General features: G+C 46.0%; 1 protein-coding gene across 2 annotated transcripts in view; it reads left to right on the top strand.

The window, feature by feature from the left end:
• Positions 1 to 2824: 2824 nt before the first annotated feature.
• The window catches only part of SRPX (sushi repeat containing protein X-linked), an 85537-nt gene continuing 66682 nt past the window's right edge, over positions 2825 to 21679 (top strand). For both annotated transcript variants that reach the window (XM_037001527.2, XM_037001526.2), the window contains exon 1: positions 2825 to 3022. In XM_037001527.2, coding sequence (XP_036857422.1) covers positions 2938 to 3022 — 85 coding nt within the window. In that variant the 5' untranslated portion in view covers positions 2825 to 2937. The remainder of the gene's footprint in view (positions 3023 to 21679) is intronic.

The following is a 21679-nucleotide window of genomic DNA, read 5'->3' as shown; positions in this document are numbered from 1 at the left end:
AGGAGGAAAAGGCCTTGACGGACACTCTCTGATCTTTCTCCTGGGGCAGGTGGGTGGCTCCCAAGTTCTTCTTCAGTATTATTTCAATGTCGACAAGCTCAAGGAGGAAAGGGGGAGTGAATCCTGGGAATCCTTTTCCTTCCTTCTCCACCGTGGATCATTCTGCTCTGACTCAGGAGACAAGACTGCTGTGTGTAATCCAACCTCCTCAACACGGCACAGAGTGGAAAGATACCTCCACAGCCCCTGCCAGACTTGGATGTCTGTGTTCCCTTCTCACCTCTAGAGGCATTTTGCCCAGACTCAGGAATGCCTAGGAGGCCAGGACAGGCACCGTCAGCGTGGCCCTGAGGCCCCTGGGGGTCCTTCTCAGCTTGTGGGCAGTGAGGTGGCAGTGTCACAGTTTCTGCTGTGAAGCCACATTGTCCCCACTCTGGGTCTGTGTGGCTGGTGTGTCAGAGCTGGTGCAGGGCATCGTGTTTATCCTCATCGACTGTTCAGAGTCAGCACAGCACTTCTACCAACAGAGATGTTTGTAGTCTGTTTCTGGCCTGCTTGTCTTTGCATCTCACACCAACAATGTTCTTTTCAGTCCGTTAACAGTTAGGTTGATCCTAGCTCTGTGGCACTCTGTGAGTGACCTCTCTTCATGTTTTTATCAACTCACGCTATCTTTGGGGTTCAGTTGTTCGACAGATTATGAATCTACTTAATCATCCTATTGTCTACCCACTTATTGTGGGATGAGTTGATAACCTCTTCTCACCTTCCCTCTGGCCTCATCCCTTCCATTAGAGAGAAGCCTGGAATAATAATATAGCGATAATAAAGTCTGGCGTTGCTTTAAGGTAGCAAAGAGAGCAACTCTTAACACGCAGTGGTGTTCCTTGTAATTAAGCCAGACTCAGGTGATAGGAGAGAGCCAGGTATTCCTTCTCAACCCAGACTTTATGCTGGTTTTTGTAAGGAGAGATTGCTTTAGAAGCGATACAGGAAAGGAAGGCCACTGGACAGACTAATTTGGACCTGGAATTTGGGTGCATGGTAACCTTCATGGACCTGGGATAGTACTTTTCAAGTGGAAGCAGATGTTCCCCTAGGGGACATTTGACCACATCTGGAGATATTTTTTGGTGGTCACAACTTCAAAAATAAGAGTTGCTGCTGGCATGTGGTGCACAGAGGCCACAGATGTTACTATACAGCCTTCAGAGCTCAAAGCAGCCAGCCTGCCCAACAAAACAGTATCAGACCCCAAGTGTCAACAGTGCCTAGGCTGAGAAGCCCTGGCCTAGGATTTGTCCCATTCTAAAATCTGCACTAAGCATGGGGAACAAAAACATACAGCTGGTCAGACTGCAGGCCATATCCCTAAAGCTTCTAGTTTCACTTGTCTGGGGTCTAGCCAGGGTATGGTATTTTCGTGAAGCCTTCCCTTCCCCCTTGTGTGTGGACAGGATTGAGAACCACTCCCTGGAGAGGCTGATCTCCCTCATTTTCTTGTGACTGGAGGCTTATGGCTCCTTAAGGGGGTAGCAGCAGGGGAGAGACCCCCAGGAAATAGAGAAAAGCCCCCAAACCCTGGAGAGTAGAAGATGGAAATTCAAGTGAGGGGCTTTTGTGAGAATTGGGAAATGGGTGGGCCTTCTAGGTAACAGAATTTGAAAACCTTCAGGATGGATGTTCCCAGTGCTCTTAGACTAGCTAAGGGAGCAGACAGCTGTGTCAAGGAAAAAGGTGTCCTTCTACAGTGGACATGGCCCCTGCCATGGCACAGGGCCCCAGGAACCCAGAGGCGTCTGACTTTTAGCTCCCAAAGGCGTCTGACTTTCAGCTCCCACTTGGCCCTTCCCCTAGACACATTTGTGCAGTGCCCAAACTGCACAACCGAACGCAGGAGCCCTGGGTGGAATTTGCCTTAGCTAAGATCTCCTTTGGCCAAGAAAGGGGAGCGACAGGAAAGGGGCCAGGTTTTGACTTACAGGTTTACAAAAAAAAAAATTTTTTTTTTGAGAAAGCCTAGAAGAAACCCTATCAGTCCTGCAGGCAGCCTAGAAACCCTATCCTGATGCCAGGCCACAGGGTGGAGGCTCAAGGTTTGTCGTGATGTCCTTGGGGTAGTTGAGAACAACCCAGGAAATGGGGAGATTTGGTTGCAGGAAACTGCAACAGCTGGATTCCAGAGGCTTGTAAGTGAGACACAGAACTTTCTATGCCTTGTGTTCCCCCGTCAGCCGGCCCTGTAGAGAGTACGTCCAGCCCCAGCCCAAACCGCAGTGTCCCAGGCACGCACCCGACCCAGCCCGTGATTCATTCCGTTACAAAAAAGAAACCAAAACCCTGTAGTAGGACGTTGGCGCTGCGAGAATCGCACACCTAGGTTCAAACCCCTCTCAGCCTGTAACGGTGAACTGAGCAAGTTTCTAGGATAAAACGGGAAGAACAATACGGAACTTGAGGCGTGGTCGTGAGGGTGAACCCAGCGAACGTGGCCATTAATAACGGGCCGCAGTGGGCCGCCCAGGACCCTCCCGGGTGCTCCTCTTTTTGTGTGTGACTTGCGCGGCTTTTTTGGACAAATGACTTCGGGCCCCGGGGTCTGGGGGGCGGCTGGGCCACCGGTGTGTGCTGGGGCTGGAGGGCGCGCAGCGGGAGGACAGAGTGTGGAGAGTCTGGTTTGCTGGGGCCCGCCCCGGCCCTCGGCCCGGGGGTCAGCCCGCTCCCGACGCGGCGCCGGCACCGAGGGAGGGGGCTGCGGGGGAGGCGGGGTGGGGGGGGGGGCAGGCCCCGGGCGGGACGGAGGGAGGGAGAGCGAGGTGAGAGGAGGAGTTTTGCAGCTCGGCCCGCTCCCGCTTGCGGCGCAGCCGTCGCTGTCGTCCGTCTCCTCCGCCCCCTGCAAGCGCGCGGCGCCGCCGAGCCAGCCGAGCAGACCGCGCCATGGGGACGGGGCTCCGACCCGCGCTGCTGCTGCCGCCGCTGTTGCTGCTGCTCCTTCGGATCCCGCCGAGCCGCGGCTTCCCAGGTAGGGCCACCCCAGCGGGGCACCGGCACCCTTCGAGGGAGGTGCCGGGGGGCGCCCTTTGTGTGCACTAACTCGTCCCGCACAGCCCGAGGGAGTGGGTAATGGGCATCACGGCTGGCGTCTGGGCACCCTGAGCAGAGAACCGGCCGTCAGCCCAGGACCGGGAGTCGGGGTACCTTCCGTGTCTGGGCTTCAGGGATGCAATCCAACCCATGCTGGCGGAGGATTCTAGGAAAAGAAGTTTGGTCGCGAGCTAGTTTCTCACCAGCTGGAGTTGTGCTCTTATACGGTTGCTTGGGGCCAGTACCCAGGGAGGCTGGCAGCTTGTCCTGGAAGTAGTCCGGCCCCCTCCCACTCCAGGTCCCAGGCCACTCACTGGCGCGGCGGCGGTGCACGAGCCCAGGGAGAGCGACTCTGCGGACCGCACCGGCGGGGCCTGTCCCGCACCCCCAACCCCCCCCCCCCCCCCGATGGGAATTCCGAGAAAGTCAGCGCCTCTGGGAAGAGGTGCCAGAGCTCAGTGGTGATTTTGGCGTGTGCTTGGTTAGAGCCGGGGAAAGAGGACTACACACGGCGCGGCTCTCTTGGACAGGGGGTGTGGTTTCTTCTCGCTGAAAGGCGCGGTCTCTAGCATGCACGGGGACCCTGGTGGTTATTACGGCTCTCCACGCTGTTGTCAAAACCTTCTCTGACCTTTGAAAAGCTCCAACTAACTCTCTCATCCCAAGAGGGAGTCTTAGGTTAGCGAAGAGTTTCAGGGGAACAGGACAACATGAATGCACCCGTCACCCAGAATGGAGAAGAAATCCCTCTGTGTGTTTTAGTGCTAATGGGAAACTGGGCGATGTGGACTACAGGGCGTGCAGACCCTCCGCTTTGCTTTCAACGCTGTGGGCAGTTTAATTCTGGGGTCTGAGAAATGAACCTACCAAATTTTGAGTGAAGGATGGGGGTTGCAGGGGAGGGTTCTCACATACTGTGCTTGAGAGATGTAGGGAAGGCTGCGGGAAATTCTCTGCACATCCCCAAAGGAATGAATGAATCAAACCAATGTGTCAAGCGATAAACAGAAACACTTGTGTTTTGAGCTGACTTGTAAGTTTCAAGCTGTTTGGCAAGAACTTATTAAGGGCAAAGTGGAGAGTGCCCTCAGTGCCATTCCCACGGCGTGTCAGTGCCCTCCCACCTCCTTTAACAGGAGTCAGAGAAACAGGAACAGAGAATGGAAGGGGAAAGCGGTACTGGGCTGCGGAGAAGTTGAGAAGCTAGAGGGAGCCTTACACGCGGAACTGGGAGGCGTCCAGAGCTGCTTGTATATTTGGTGGAGCCTTTCTCAGCCAGGGAGCCTCTTCTCTTTGTCTGACCTCCCTCCCTCCCTTACCGTGTCCTCTGCTCTTTCTCTCAGCGTCTACCCTTACATAGTGTAGCGTGCTGCCAGAGCCCAGCTATCCACACATCCCGGGGTTGCCAGTTTGGACACTCACTACTCTGGGGCCTTGGAAACTGACCTTCGCTGACCTGACTCCCTCTGCCAGCCAGCAGGCTGCCCCCAACTTGGCACATCTCAGTGGGGTTTCTCAGGAAATGCGCTCTGCTGGGGCTGTGGAATCCAAAGGAGGGGGTTTCAGCTCAAGCCAAAAGTTTTGGAAGGCTGGGGAAGGGAGACATTTTAGGCCTGTGGGTCCCGAGGTAAATTGCTTCAGCTGAGTTCACTCCAGGTGCTGGGCAACAGGGAGATCTTGAAGATCATTTCAGAGGCATACTTTAGCATGTCAGCATCATATCTCTATTAAGGGAGAAGGTAAGAGGCCTGGAATCAGGAACCTCTGAAAGATGGAGCTGGGGATCTATGGCCCCATCAGCTTCTCTGATTATATAACCATCTGAGATTTAATAGACAATGTACCAGAGTGAGAGTAAATTATTCCCATTCCCACTCCTAGAACGTCTCTGGAGTCCGTCCATCTTTGAATTTGATGCAGCTTTTCTAGCCCTCTTATTTATTTGCAGTCTAACAGAGATGCAGTGTCTATAAAACCTCACATGAGATGTATGGAAAGTTCATAACAAACTTGTCTGTGTTTGATGGAATTTGTACGCCTATAAGACAGGAGTTTTCATTCTGTTCCTTTGTTTAGGTATCATTGACATACATTAGTTTCAGGTGTATGACATAATGGTTCGATATTTTTATACACTGAAGTGATTACCACTGCCCCCTCCCCTCTGTCAACCACCAGTCTGTTCTCTGTATCTACGAGCTTGGTTTATTTGTTTTGATTTTTCAGTTCTGTAGTATTCATTTTTATCTGGCTTATTTCACTTAGCATAATGCCCACAGGATCCATCCATGTTTTTACAAGTGGGAAGATTCCATTTCTTTTTTACGGCTGAACAGTTATACACATGCACACACACACCTATATACACCTATATATATACCTACCTCCTTTATCCATTCATTGACACTTAGGTTGTTTCCATGTCTTGGCTATTGTAAGTAAAGCTGCAGTGAACATGAGGGTGCAGATATCTTTTTGAACTAGTGGTTTTGTTTTCTTCAGATATATACCCAGATTGGAATTGCAGATCATATAGTAATTCTATCTTTACTTTTTTGAGGAACTGCCATACTGTTTTCCTAATTGGCTGCACCAGTTTACATTCCCACCAACAGTACACAACAGTTCCCTTCCCCCCAAACCCCATCCTCACCAACACCTGTTATCTCTTGTCTTTCTGGTGACAGCCATTCTAGCAGGTGTGAGGTGATACCTCATTGTGGTTTTTGCATTTCCATTTTCTGTTCAATGAACTCCTAAAACCTCACATCTGAGATTTAGGAGGTTCACTCCACCAGCTTCCGCAAGCAAGCCTGGAGATGGAGAATGGGTGCCATGGTCACTAAGAAAGGTTCTGTGAATCTTACGCCTGGAGAAAAGTGGTAAAGCAATGTGGCTTCCTCATTCAGGAGAACCAAGTGAGGGTAGGTAAAAGCCAGACCAGACCACATCAGCCAGAGCAATCGCCTGAAGTGCTGCATTTAGAGGTAAGTTTTAGGAACTGAACACCTGGCACAGGATGTACAATTAAAGTCTCTCCAAGAGTAGGCTAGGCTAGAAGTTTGGATTAAAACATCTATTTGGATTTAAAACATGTAATCAGCTGACAAAATTACTGTGCATTAGAAAGGAGAATGCTGGGGAGAGCAGGACGTTTTCATCTGGCATTTTCTTCACTAGTACCACTTTGAGTAGAGTGTTGGTGTTACTGCTTTGCATTCACAGTGTGTCGCTGAGACACCAGAAACCATCATTAAAGCACTGCCTTCAAACCTTCCCATGGCACCCATTCTTCCACAACTGACATATATAGCCCCTCTCTTTTTATTACTATAACATGCTCCTTTCTATTCTCTTTCTAACTCATTCTACTTGCTCTGGCCAGATGCTGGTCTTTCAGGTACAATTTTACGTCAGTACATTTTTATCAGGTTATTCTCCTACTCAAAAACATAGCGCCCCCAGTCCACTCTCAAGTTAACTAGAAGGTTCTCTGTTTCAAGGAACTATACAATTTGCTTCCAAATTTTCCAGTCCTTCTCTCCTGCTTTCTTAAACTGGCCAAAACAGAGTACCTGTTTTTACAGAACTCAAGTCACATTTTTCCTGTTCCTAGTGATTATTGCTTACTGCACCTGGGAAGCTTCCCTCCAGCCACCTGTCTGTCCAAATCCTGCCTGTCATTCAGCGACACCCCCACTTCAATGAAAGTTTTCCTTGATCCCTTCAATGGGAAGTGTCTGCCTTCCTGTGAATCCCCACAGTGCTTCATGTCTTATGGAATTTATCATTCATGCCATGCATTGTGATAAGGTATGCATGCCTCTGTACTCCCAGATTCTGAGCTCTTGAAGGCAGGGTACTGCTCTTAACCCATCTTTGTATTTATCATGGTGCCTAGTTGAGCACCTTGAGCCAAGTGGATATTTGTGCGTATTGAGTTAATGATTCTCTGAAATTCAGGTGGTGGACCATTGGACAGAAAGTGAGCTGAGAGAAATGTGCACTGGTTAACTGGGCTTTGTGTCTCCACAAATCTGTATACAGAGGGATGATGTCTTGCTGGCTATAGAGGTTGCTTTTAAATCCACGAATGCCCTCTATTTAAGCAATGATGTTCTCTGTTGGGGGCTGTGAGACGAGAGACTTGCCACAGCCTCATGCTGGAGCTCACATTTATTATTTTTGTTGGCCACTTTGCTACAGTCCTTTCCACAGTGGTTGAACGGTTTCCTTAGTAAATGCAAATATGCATGCTGCATCAATTCCCCTTTCAGAGAATGTAACTAAAATGGGTAATTGAAAGTGAAGATGGAGTTTAAATGGAGGGTTAACTTTTGCCAGGCTATATAGCATAGTATAAAATTGTAGGAGCCAAGTTATGATTAGTACCCAGGTTAAAGATTCACTTTCAGACTAGCAGTGTGAATAACATCCTCTCCTGAGTTCCAGTTCATAAGGAGTTTCTCAAACTCCAGCCCCTCAGTTCTCAATTGTGTGATTTCTCTACTGTCGGCTGATACGGGCCATTGTTTATGTGGGTCTTTTAAGCCTGAATCTAGCTCTTGGATTTTTTAATTTAGGTCTGAAATAGAATCAGGTTCTGTGTTCTTTAATGAAAGCTGCGCTCTACCCAGAGACTTACTTTTTAAAGTGGATCCAAATGAGGGAGGACTGGGGAAAACAGGGTAACAGGAGGAAGGTAATGTCTTCCTTCTGTTGATAGCTTTCTGTCTTACCGGTCAGTAGACACCAAGTTTATCTGAGGTGCTAAATGTAACACAGCTGGGTTGACAAGCCCTGAGAGCAGAGCTGCCGTGCAGGAACCCTGGCCCTGGGTGGTGAAGAATGATGTCATAGATGCTGATGCCAAGGATAGTGGCACCACAGGCCCCAGGAGGCTTCCATAGGGGGTCTGTGAGCTGCTCTAAGAACACTTTGACACTGGCAACAAAATTCCGTGTGGGTGCTCTTTTCCTGGGGAGAAGGCCCTATCCCAATTCAAAATCACTACTTACTAGATCATCTTTGTGAGTTCTAGGAGAGAATATATACTTAATGGACACAAAAGTCAACATACGAGGTAAGACAAGATCGCCAGAGTGGGGAAACTGATTGAACCAATGAGCAGGGGGTCTCTTGAGTTATGACCAGTGGCACCATTTCCTCTTCTCACTTAAAAAGTAACACCAAACAAAGCAGATGTAGTCAGGGATCCCAGTTGCCTTTGGGTCTGAGCTGGCCACTTGTACTCACTGAGCACAGTGTCTGGAACCTGGGAGAGGCTCTCTCTGCAGTCAGTATATGTGGGTTAATTGATCAATTGAAGTCATTGTGACAGGAAATTAGCATTCCATTTCAAGTATCCATATGGGATTTAACCAGAATTTCCAAGATGATAATTCCCAAAGGAAAACGAATGGGAAACAGCAAAATGCCAGCAGAATTTATAGTATCCTGAACAAAAGACCTATCTGGACAGGCAGCATGTCTGAGCACAGTTAATTGCTGAGGCTCTTGGATTTCAAATGACTCTTGGACACTGGTCTAGGAGACTTAGGCACTTCAGGTAGTCCCAAGGGTAGGATATTCAGGTAAAGATTTAAGGATAAAGCTTGTACAAGAAAGAAGTCATTGGTAACATTGTTAAGCTGCCCCGTTTTCCAGATGATAATTGGTTGCACCTGGATCTATGGTTGCATGGTGCGCTCTGGGCTTGGAAAGCCCTGGAGTGCTCTTTCCCCAGCCTGATGATTCACTGGCCCATAATCTTTAGCTCATATTGGATGCCTCTTTAAGCATTGTTCTCCAGGGAGAAGATAAATGGGTTGGGACATAATAGCTTGGATTATCCCAGAGGTTTGGGGTTATAAATTGAGTATATTGGTTTTCAAACATCTTTTTATGAGGAACAGACAGATTCAAACATGGAATTTGGGGGCAGACATTCTGCCTTGGCCTTGAAATGTCGTTGCACTGTTTCTTCTGCTTTGCTCTTACAGCTTCCTGTAGTGTGATGGGTCATGTGGACAAGCAGCTTGTTCCCATGCTATCACTGGCTGTTTGCAGTGTCTGTCTGGTTGTGCCTAATGAGAATCTGTCTCATCAATACTGATGGCACCCCAGGACCCTCTGACAGATGACTCTGGCCTGCCACTGACTGTGTGGGTGGCTGGTCTGAATGACCCTGCCAGTTCCAGCAATCCAAGAATGTTCAAGCATACTGGTTAAATTTGGGCCACCAGGCAAGAATTGAGCCAAGTTTGGCAGGCACATCGTGGAGTGGTAAGGAAGTGGTGGTGTGGCCACGTCCCCCACCTTCTGAGCCTCTGCCCCCAGAGTGGCTGCTCCGCATAGGAACTCTGACAGACTTGTTGCCACTGACTCAGCATTTGTCAGACAGAGGCTCCAGTTCCTTTAAACAGCCAATGTCGAAGTTCTGTTTCCACTTAGATTTTAACTCAGCCTTCTAAGGGGTAGAATCTCATTGTTTCACTATCAGCTACTCATGGATCTGATGTCCCCGGCCATGCAAGAAGGTACCGGGGTCTTGTCCATTTTGTGTCCTGGCCTAGCAGGGGACTCCGCAGAGGCTCTTAAAGGGTCTGTGGAATGACATCTGCCAGGGAATACGTCTCTGGCCAGTCCTGATCTGCTAGCTTCCTGGAGGAGATTCTCATCCATATGCAGGCTCTCTTGCGTTAACACCTAATTCAGAAACTATGGACGGAGTTGAAGGGATGTGTCTGGGGTCACACGGTGGGTTAGAATCAGAGCTGGGTTTAGAGCTCCACCTGGTGACTCCAGAATTCCCCTCACTCTACCACAGGTGTACACTGAATTCAGTTTCTGAATAGCCACTCCACCTTAGGCATCTTGCCGGCAGAGACATAGGCGTGCACACTGAGGTCTGTTCAGGGCGCATCTCCACGAGGGTGTCCTTATCAGCACATGGCTGCAGACAGGACCTCGAACCTGGGCTGCTTGGATGTTGCTTGAGGGTTCTGAGAAGTGGCTGCCTCAAGGCCAGTCCTTGCCTCCTTTCATTGAGGTCCCAAATACTTCCTCTATATGCCACCTGTTTTGAGTTCCCCCACTGATATGTCATGATATTTTTAACAGCTTTGTTGGATATAATGCACATTCCATACCTTTCACCCACTTAAACCAATCCAGTGTATTCACCAAGTTTTGTAATGTATTCACAGAATTGGGTCTCCACCATGACAACTGTAGAATATTTTCATTACTCCCAAAAGAAACCCATGACCTTTAGCCATCTTCCACAACCCCCACAGCCGTAGGCAACCACTGATCTATTTTCTGTCTCTATAAATTTGCCTATTCTTAACATTCCATATAGATGAATCATGCAACATTGTCCTTTTCTGTCTGGCTTCTGTCGTGTAGCATAATGTTTTCAAGATTCATCCATGTTGTAGCAGGTATGAGTACTTGATTCCTTGTTATGGTTGAACTATATTTCATTATATAGACAGGCCACATTGTATCTACCCATTCATCAGTTGATGGAAGGTTGAGTTATTTCCAGTTTGATTATTACAATGATGCTGCAGTCCAGATTCATGTACAAGTTCCTGTGTGGACATATGTTTTCACATCTCTTGGATATATACCTAGGCATGGAATTGCTGGGTCATGTGGTAAGTCTGTGTTTTAACTGTTGTAGTAGCTGCCAGGCTGTTTCCCAAAGTGACCGCACCCTTTTACCTTCCCACCTGCAGTGTATGATGGTTCCAGGTTCTCCACATCCTCACCAACTCTTGATACTATCTGTCTTTTTGATACCATGTTATCTCATCCCCCTAACAGCTTCCATTCAAGGATTGGGTGACAAAAGAGTGTCTGTTCTGCCACCTGTGGCAGGATACTGGCAAGAGTCATCCTAAGGGTGCCTGGTACCCTCTCACCACTGGCTCCAGCACTACTGATGGTCCATAAGGCACTTCTGGGTAAATTAGAAACTGATGACCTGTCTGGGCACATGTAATTCCAGGGACACAGGGCTCGGTCAGTAGACAGACTTTGGGCTCATAAGAAAAAGGATAGAGGCAGGTCTAGGAGTGAAGACTTGAAGAATGGGGTCTATTTCTGTTTTGTTTGTTTGTTCATTCGTTTTTTAAATTCCACATATAAATGAAATCATATGGTATTTGTCTTTTTCTGATTTATTTCACTTAGCATGATACCCTCTAGGTCCATCTATGTTGTTGCAAATGGCAAGATTTCATTCTTTTTTGTGGTTGAGTAATGGTCTGTTGTGGATATGCACCACATCTTCTTTATCCATTGATTTATCGATGGACACTTAGGTTGCTTCCATATCATAGCTGTTGTAAATAATGCTGTGATAAACATGTGCATGCATGTATCTGTTCAAATTGGTGATTTTGTTTTCTCTGGGAAAACTCCTACAAGTGGAATTACTCAGTTGTATAGTATTTCTATTTTTAGTTTTTTGAGAAACCTCCATACTGCTTCCCATAGTGGACTCATAAACACAGAGAACAGACCTGTGGCTGCCATAGGGGAGGGGGGTGGGTACAGGGATAGGTAAAATAGGTGAAGGGGCCAAAGAGGTCCAAACTTCCAACTATAAAGGAGTCATGGGAATGAAAAGTACAGAATAGGGAATAAAGTTAATAATGTTGTAATATCTTTGCATGGTGACAGATGATAGGTAGTCTTACCATGGTAAGCATTTAGTAATACATGTAATGTTGAATTGCTATTTTGTACATATGAAACCAATATAATATTGTGTATCAACTATATTTCAATTGAAAAGGCTTGAAGAGTGGAGGGCCAGATGGTGTGAGGCCCTGCTTGCTCTTTCCGTGGCTCTGACAGTGGCTGCTGTGTTGAGGGAAGTCCCTGAACAGCCATGTATGTGGTAGTCCCGGATGTCACTAGCTCAGCCCCAGGTGGCATAGAGCTGTGGATCCCCTATTTTTTCACAGCTTGTGACTATTTAACAGGAGAACAAATGAGAGGCTGTGCTTGCATGTCAGCAGCAGCCTTGCCTGCTGGAATCCTTGGATCACCTGGGAGAAAGTCAGAAATACAGAAGCTCAGGCCCCAGGCAAGACCTACTAAATCAGTGTGTGCATTTAAATAAGAGCCTTCCAAAGGTCCTTACGTGAGGTGCGATTTGACAAGTATTGGTCTGAAGAACAAATTCAGCCCTTTGCTGAGACAGGGTGGCTCCCCTGTTTGGAACTGCCACACAGTAGCTCCCGTCCCCTCCTCTGCCTTTTCCTATTGGCTTGGCCTTCATCATTGCATCCTCTAGACTTCCTTTCCTAAGTTCCCGACATTCCTGAGATAAGCCTGTAAAGCCTTTAGATTTTTACTCCCTCTTCTGACTCAAAAACAAACCCAACCCTTCTGGGGCCCTTGACCTGTTTCCTTTTAAGTCTTCCTGTCAGGAGTGCGGCTCTGCCGGGCCTTACCTCCGCCAGCAGCAAAGAGCACCTTCAGAACTGCTGACAGGGTCCTCGCTTGGCTAGCCCCTGCAGCTAAGCTCTACCTTAGAAATAACGCCAGCTCCTTAAGAGAGCCACACGAGGGAAATCAGGGCACTCCTGCCTGTCTAGCAAGACTTTGTCCTGGGCTGGAAATGCTGAGACTGACCAACCCTGAAAGTTACAGGGACTACACAGCTTTGTACCAGAAAGTGGTGCCTCTGGGCTTAGGGACGTGGCAGCAGCTCGGAGGTGGGGTGTCTTTAATGCCAGCGGGGATGCCAGAAGAACACACAGCCCCTCACATTAAGCCCCCAACCCCACTCACTGAACAGTTAGCAGTGCTGAAAGGGGTGCCTCCCTTTTTAGGGGGGTCAGTGAGTAAGCGGTTTCCAACCCTGCAATGGTATTGAGACAGGCTAAATTAAGGTGACCTCAGGAGTCTGATGAATTGAGGTTTCCCTGACCCTGTCTCTGTTTTGTGCTTTGGCAGGTCAGGGCTGGGAAGCAGTAATCTAGGGCCGGGGTCTGCAAATGAAGTCCGGGCAAGTTGAATGCAGCCCACCACATGGTTTTGTCTAACTACTAAGCTAAGAATGGCTTTTAAACTTTAAGATGGTTGAAAAAAATCAAAAAAATAGTATTTTGTTACATGTGAAAATTATATGAAATTCAAACACCCGTGTCATTGGGATACAGCCAGGCGCATTTGTTTGGGTACTGCCTGTGGCTGCCTGGGGATACAAGGGCAGAGTTGGGTAACTGTAGCAGAGACCACACAATGTACAAAGTTGAAAGTATCATCTGATCCTTCACAGAAAAAGTCTGCGAACCCCTAAGCTAGGGCCTTGCTCCTCAAAGACTGAGAACCAGCTTCACCTAGGGACTTTATAGAGTGTAGAATTTTGAACCTCACCTCAGACCCATGAAATCAGAGCTTACCTTTTAACAAGATCCCTCTTTATTTGGGGCTGCTTCTCCTTCACTGTGAGGCTCAGCTCAGGACTCATCTTGTCCTTAGTGAGGTGGGGGAGGGGTTGGAGGGCTAGGCCAGCATGCCACAACTAGTACTGTACAGTGTCCTTTTAATCTGAGAGGTAACTGGGTGTCTCATTCTCTGTGGTTGAGGCTTGGTAATGTCTTGCTAATAGGTTTCAGCCCTGGGCAAGTTCATTATAGATTCAGTGAGACCAAGAAATGACAATGGAACATTCTTGGGGTAAAAGGGTTTATACCTGACTTTATTCTCCTGGTGATAGTTTCAGCACTAAAATCATGTATGCATCCTGCAGTCTGCAGGTCCATGATCCTCCATCTCTGCCTCCGCCCAGAGCACTGGGCAGAGCTCTTTATATAGTGACTCAGTCAATAATAGCTTATCGCTTAGGGTGTGGAAGTAGTAGCCTAGCAGTAAGCCATTCACATCATCAAATAGTTTAGGGTCAGGTGAGGATCCTGGCCATAGAAACTTCCATTTTCCCCACAGCAATCTCCTGACACCTCAGATCCTCCAGAAACTAGGACCCTATTTTATTCTTGCAATTCTTGACCAAGGCCTGGGTCCTAACTGAAAGCTGGAGGTGGACTGGTTTTTGCCACGTGCTGACATTCTTTCTTGATGCTGCATGGATTTTGGGCAGCAGGCTCTGGTCTCTCTAGATCAGCAGCCCTGCCAGGATCCTGCTTGGTGATGTGGCATCAGCCCTCACTGCCCCTCACCCATGATTGCTGCTGAGGGCTTGACTGGCCATCTCTCTTCTGCTCATGGCTGTTATTTCAGGTGCCTGTCATCTTTTGCTGGGTAAAACTGTTCCTAGTAAACATTTCCAAAAGTGGTTTCCCTGAAGCATTGCTTTCCAGAGAGGTTTCTAGATGCTCTACAGACAGCTGAAAGCATTGTAAATAAGTGGAGAAATGCCAGGTTAAGCAGATTTCTTTATTGCAGGACAGCTTAGAGTTACTGATCTGCTAATGTAACTCATTGCACCCTGGAACTCCAGAGTTTCCAAATCTGGATGTGAGGGAAGGTGGGCCAACCATCTGTGATTTTTTTTTATTAAGGTATCATTAATATACAACTTTATGCTCAGGTTTTGCATGAGCACATTGTGGTTACTACATTCCCCCCTATTATCAAGTCCCCACTACATAGCCCATTACAGTCACTGTCCACGGCATAGTAAAATGCTGTAGAGTCAGTACTTGTCTTCTCTGTGCTATACTGCCTTCCCCATGCCGCTCAATATTATGTGTGCTAATCATAATACCTCTTAATCCCCTTATCTCTCCCTTTCCACCCACCCTTCCTAATCCCTTTCCCTTTGGCAACCACTAGTCCATTCTTCAGTTCTGTGAGTCTGCAGCTGTTTTTTTCCTTCAGTTTTGCTTTGTTGTTATACTCCACAGATGAGTGAAATCATTTGATATTTGTCTTTCTCTGCCTGGCTTATTTCACTGAGCATAATACCCTCTAGCTCCATCCATGTTGTTGCAAATGGTAGGATTTGTTTCCTTCTTATGGCTGAATAATATTCCGTTGTGTATATGTGCCACCTCTTCTTTATCCATTCATCTACTGATGGACACTTAGGTTGCCTCCATGTCTTCGCTATTGTGAATAGTGCTGCGATAAACATAGGGGTGCATATGTCTTTTTGAATTTGGATTCTTGTTTTCTTTTGGTAAATTCCTAGGAGTGGAATTCCTGGGTTAAATAGTATTTCTATTTTTAGATTTATGAGGAACCTCCATATTGCTTTCCACAATGGTTGAACTAATTTACATTCCCACCAACAGTGTAGAAGGGTTCCCCTTTCCCTGCATCCTCACCAGCATTTGTTGTTGTTTGTTTTTTGAATGGTGGCCATTGTAATTGGTGTGAGGTGATATCTCATTGTGGTTATAATTTGCATTTCTCTTATGATTAGCCATGTGGAGCATCTTTTCATGTGTCTGTTGACCATCTGAATTTCTTCTTTGGATAAATGTTTGTTCAGATCCTTTTCCCATTTTTTAATTAGCTTATTTGCTTTTTGGGTGTTGAGACATCTGAGCTTTTATATATTTTGGATGTCAACCCCTTATTGAATATGTCATTTATGAATACATTCTCTCATACTCTAGGATGCCTTTTTGTTCTGTTGATGGTGTCCTTTGCTGTGCAGGAGCTTTTCAGCTTGATATCGTCCCACTTGTTCATTTTTGCTTTTGTTTCCCTTGTCCGAGGAGATACGTTCATGAAAAAGTTGCTCATGTTTATATTCAAGAGAGTTTTGCCTATGTTTTCTTCTAAGGGTTTTATGGTTTCATGACTTATATTCAGGTGTTTGATCCATTTCAAGTTTACTTTTATGTATGGAGTTAGTAATCCAGTTTCATTCTCTTACATGTAGCTGTCCAGTTTTGCCAACACCAGCTGTTGAAGAGGCTGTCCCCATTGTATTTCCCCATTGTATGTCCATGACTCCTTTATCATATACTAATTGGCCATATATGTGTGGGTTTGTATCTAGGCTCTCTATTTAATTCCATTGAGCTATGGCTCTGTTCTTGTGCCAGTACCAAATTGTCTTGATTACTGTGGCTTTGTAGTAGAGCTTGAAGTTGGGGAGAGTAATTCCCCCACCCCTATTTTATTCTTCCTTTTAAGGATTGTTTTGGCCATTTAGGGTCTTTTGTGGTTCCATATGAATTTTAGAACTATTTGTTCTAGTTCACTGAAGAATTCTGTCAGTATTTTGATAGGGATTGCATTGAACCTGTAGATTGCTATGGGCAGGATGGCTATTTTGACAATATTAATTCTTCCTATCCATGAGCATGGGATGTATTTCCATTTATTAGTGTCTTCTTTAATTTCTCTTGTGAGTGTCTTGTAGTTCTCAGGGTATAGATCTTTCACTTCCTTGGTTAGGTTTATTCCTAGGTATTTTATTCTTTTTGGCGCAATTGTGAATGGAATTGTTTTCCTGATTTCTCTTTGAATAACAGTGGGGAGAGCGGGCATCCCTGTCTTGTTCCTGATCTCAGAGGAAAAGCTTCCAGCCTCTTGCTGTTCAGTATGATGTTAGCTGTGGGTTTATCATATATGGCCTTTATTATGTTGAGGTACTTGCCCTCTATGCCCATTTTGTTGAGAGTTTTTTATCATGAATGGATGTTGAATTTTGTCAAATGCTTTTTCAGCATCTATGGAGATGATCATGTGATTTTTGTCCTTTTTCTTGATGTGGTGGATGATGTTGATGGATTTTTGAATACTGTACGATCCTTGCATTCTTGGAATAAATTGTACTTGGTCATGATGGATGGTCTTTTTGATGTATTTTTGAATTCGTTTTGCTAATATTTTGTTGAGTATTTTTGCATCTATGTTTATCAGGGACATTTGTCTGTAATTTTCTTTTTTTGTGGTGTCTTTGCCTGGTTTTGGGGTTAGAGTGATGCCGGCTTTATGGAATGAGTTCGGAAGTATTCCCTCCTCTTTTAATTTTCGGAAAACCTTAAGGAGGATGGGTATTAGGTCTTCTCTAAATGTCTGATAAAATTCAGCCGTGAAGCCATCGGGTCTGGGATTTTGTTCTTGGGTGGTTTTTTTGATTACCAATTTCATTTCATTGCTGGTAACTGGTCTGTTTAGATTTTCTGTTTCTTCCTGGGTCAGTCTAGGAAAGTTGTATTTTTCTAAGAAGTCCATTTCTTCTAGGTTATCCAATTTGTTAGCATATAATTTTTCATAGTATTCTCTAATAATTCATTGTATTTCAGTGGTGTCTATGTTTATGGGTGTAGACACTCTTTTTTTTGATAAGTCTGGCTAGGAATTTATCTATTTTGTTTTTTTTCTCAAAGAACAAGCTCTTGGTTTTATTAATTCTTTCTATTGTTTTATTCTTCTCAATTTTATTTCTTTTTTTCTCTGATCTTTATTATGTCCCTCCTTCTACTGACTTTGGGCCTCATTTGTTCTTCTTTTTCCAGTTTCATTAGTTGTGAATTTAGACTCTTCATTTGGGATTGTTCTTCTTTCTTTAAAGAGGCCTGCATTGCTATATACTTTCCTCTTAGAACTGCCTTCACTGCATCCCACAGAAATTGTGACATTGAGCTGTTGTTTTCATTTGTCTCCACATATTGCTTCATCTCTGTTCTAATTTGGTCATTGATCCATTGATTATTTAGGAGCATGTTGTTAAGCTTCCATGTGTTTGTGGGCTATTTTGTTTTCTTTGCACAATTTATTTCTAGTTTCATACCTTGTGATCTGAGAAGTTGGTTGGTATAATTTCAACCTTTTTGAATTTACTGAGGCTCCCAGCCATCTGTGTTCTAACAAACCCTCCAGGTGATTTTGATGTGTGAGAACCACTGGTGTGGGTGTTTCCAGATCATTTTCTCAGAGACTCAGAAGCCTAGTGTTTCACATTTGTCATTTTCAAAGGGCACTGCGTTGTGATGACAGGACATTTGGGAAGATGACATTGAATTTCCTGAAGCGTTTCTTGGTGGCAGTGGCCACTGTAGACTTAACGTGGAAAGGGGAAAAAGAAAACAAATGAGCCAAGCTTTGGGTAGCATCCTCTGCCCCCCATGTGTCCTAAGTTCAATGCATACTTGGTTAAAGGAAGTTTCTTCCAGTTCAAAGCCCCTGTCTTGCCAATGGGTTTCAGCCCCAGGCAAGTTCACTATGGATTCAATGTGACCAAAGAAATTGACAGCAGAATGTTCTTTGGGGTGAAAGGGTTTATTACCCAGCTTGTTCTCCAGTGGTAGGTTGAGCAGTAGCATCTCTGCCTCTGCCCAGAGCACTGGGCCAAGCTCTCTATATAGCACAATAATGGCTTATTGCCTAAAGGTGTGGAAGCAGTAGCCTAGCAACAGGCCAGTTACCTCATGAGGTGGTTTAAGTTCAGTGAGGATCCTGGCCATAGGAACCCCAACTTCCCCAAAGCCCCCAACTTTTGGCTGTTGCTAACGTATGTTCTTTGAAATGAGTGTTTTCTGTATCAACACATGAAGAAAGCTGGCAACAGCCCCTGGGATGTCCCTCTCTCCTCCACTGCACGTTGACACTTCTTTCATCGTCTGCAACATATCCTCAGGCAAATCCCAAACCCATCTTTCTGGGCCAGTTGAGTGCAAATGGCTTTTGCTGGTGCCCTTGCCCACAGCCAGGACCCTTCTCTCTGTGGGAAAGCATGGGAAGCCCTCAGATCTGAGGAAATGTCTTGTCCCCAGGCAGCGCCTCCACATGGGGCGGCTGGCTATACATTCCTTCTCAGTGCTCAGCTCACTCCCTCTCCTCCCAGCTTCCGCCACTGCCTTTGCTCTCGGAGCCACTGGCGTCACAGCCCCGAGCCTGTAGGTGAACACTCTTCGTTCCTAGCTATCAGAGAGTTTCTAAGTGCTGTGTTGCCACAGTCTGAAAATCCCAGTGACACTGAGGCTTGGGGGTATGAGGCTTGGGGGTGTGTGTTTGCTTGCCCAGATCTTTGTTCTTTGTTTACATGGAGATGAGGCTTCCAGAACCTCAAGAGCTAAAGTGGATAGGTGGGTTCTGGAATTGGCTTTGCCTTCTAAACAGAATTGTAAAGAAGCAGAGTCACCTCATTTGCTAGGAAACAGAAGCAATTTGATGGACCCCAAATGTGAGTGTGGCACCAGCGAGAGCCCTTCTCCAGCTCAGCGCCTCCCCTGTGTGCTCAGCAGCTCGCTGATGCCACATGACCTGAGCCCAGGCCTCGATCTGGGCCCTTCTCCTGGTCGCCTGGCTGCAGCCTCCTTCCTTTCTTGGGTCTTAGCGGTATTCCATTTGACCTCTGTGGAGAATAGCTGAGCCTTTGGAGGACCGTGTGCCATTGCTTTTGTTCTGCTGTCTGGTTTTACTTTAATGGCTGCACCTCCTGTCTGTACTGCCTGTGGACAGTGAGACTCCATTATGGAAATGCCCTTTGGTGGGAATGGGAGTTGGCATTTCTTGAGGGCCTCTGCTTTGGGCTGACCTCCACAGAATTAGGTGTCTTTTTCCTGTTTCAGCTCTCTTCCAGCTTTAGGAGATAGACAGAGACATGCTTTGGCCCTACAAAAGGAAATCAAACTGAAAAAAAGCTCTTTTTTCCTTGGATGAGAGTAATGCCTTCATCTGTAAAGTCATTCTCTTAATTTTCTTTGTGTTAGCTGTGCAGAATATGGCAACGATTAAAATTCACAAGACACTGCTATCTGAATTGTCTGGCCAGTTAAAGGTGAGTGTCTGGGGATGTTGAGTGCCATTGACTTAGCCTCAGGCCTTCCCTTTGGGGTCTTCTACAGAAGAGTTTGAATAGAAGGAATGTTCTCTCAGGTAAAGCAGCTGTAGAAGGCTAACTCTGAGAGCTCACATCTGGCAGTGATCATGCTCCCCAGCTCCCCACCTACCATTAGTAATTTTTTCTGGATGAAATAAAATTAAAATGGATATTTCAGAGTAGCCTTACTGGGGAAAGAAGTTACATAAGGCTGATGTTTGGGTACAAGACAGAGGGCAAGAATCCCCAGTAGGATGGAGCCCAAGTTGCCCACAGCGGTGACCCATGCACTTGCCCAGTGATGGCACACATACCGTCTTGCCCCCCAGCCCTGACTGTCTTCCTTAGCTCATCGTTGTCCTTCCTGGGATCTCCTCTCACATGAACTACTTGCACTTGATCTTAGATTCTGCTTCTGGGGAAACTCACCTGAACAGTGGCTAACCTGGAAACTTTGGTTTCCAATTCAAAGTTTTTTCTACTGCTGAATTGATTCCTCCTGAAGAGAGCTATCTAGGTGAGTAAGTGAGCTCTAAGGCAGACTTCTATGAGAAAGCTTGGGCAGTGGTTTTCCATTGCTGTGTAAGAAACCATCCTAAAACGTAGTGACTCTCAACAGGAACCACCATTTATTTGCTCATGATTCTGCAGTGTGGGCAGGACTTGATGGGGATAGCTCATCTCTGCTCTGCTCAACATGACATTGTCTGCAGCAGCTCACATGGCACTGGAGATTTCAAGGTGGCTCCACTCACATGCCTGGCTCTTCATCTGGGATGGCTGGGATGGCTGGGCCTTTCTCTCTGCCTCTTTGCCGTCTCGTGGCCTCTGTGTCTTATCTCTCTCTCCATGTTGCCTTTCTCTTCAGAAGAGAGCATGGACTTCTTTACATGCAGATGGCTTCCCCAGGGATGAAGCCACAGCTGCCAGGACACTGAAGGCCTAGACACAGAGTGGTCACAGCATCACTTCAGTCACATTGTATTTGTCAAAGCAAATCAGAAAGAGGGCCTAGATTCAGGGTAGTGCTAATAGTGGATCAACTCCCACCTTTTAAGATGAGGAGAGTGGCATGCATGTGTAGGTGGGAGGAATTGTTGGTGGCCAGTTTTGCCAGTAATCCATTCCAGGGCTGGTTTGGAAAGTACATTGGAAATGTGAGTTTAATTTCCCAGGATGTTTGCTGTGTGCATTCTGATTAACTGCTGCACCACAGGGTAGCTCTCTAAGTGTATTAGGCTGTTTAGCTACAGATTGTGGGATTCCCACATTCACTACAAGTCTGTCGAACTGAGTAAATGACTCGTAATAGATCTTGGACCTAAATATAAAACCTGTAGCTATAAAACTTCTTGATGATATTGTGGGAGAAAATCCTCATAAGCTTGAGTTAGGCAAGGTTTCCTTAGGTATGACATTAAAAGCATGATCTATAAAAGGTAAAAAATATATAATTTATAAAAAGAAATATATACTTTTCATACATTTAAAACCTCTGTTCTTTGAAAGACACAGTTAAGGGAAGGAAAAGACAAGCCACAGACTGAAGAAAATATTTGCAAATGTTGTATAGTCCTGATAAAGGACTTTTATCCAAAATATACAAAGAGCTCTCTGAACTCAATAATTAGAAAACAAGTAACCCAATTTAAAGAGTGGAAAAGATATTTTCACAGACGCTTCACCAAAGAAGGTATATGAAAAGATGCTCAACATGATTATCCATCTACTGGCTGGATGATCTCAGCCCACTTCTGCTTTCATCTGCCAAATGTGAACAATGCCACCTGCTCTCCTAGGGAAACAATCTGTAATGTACAATGC

This window comes from Manis javanica, chromosome X (assembly GCF_040802235.1).
Source record: "Manis javanica isolate MJ-LG chromosome X, MJ_LKY, whole genome shotgun sequence".
Lineage (NCBI taxonomy): Eukaryota > Metazoa > Chordata > Mammalia > Pholidota > Manidae > Manis > Manis javanica.
This window is presented reverse-complemented; position numbering and strand designations above follow the sequence as displayed.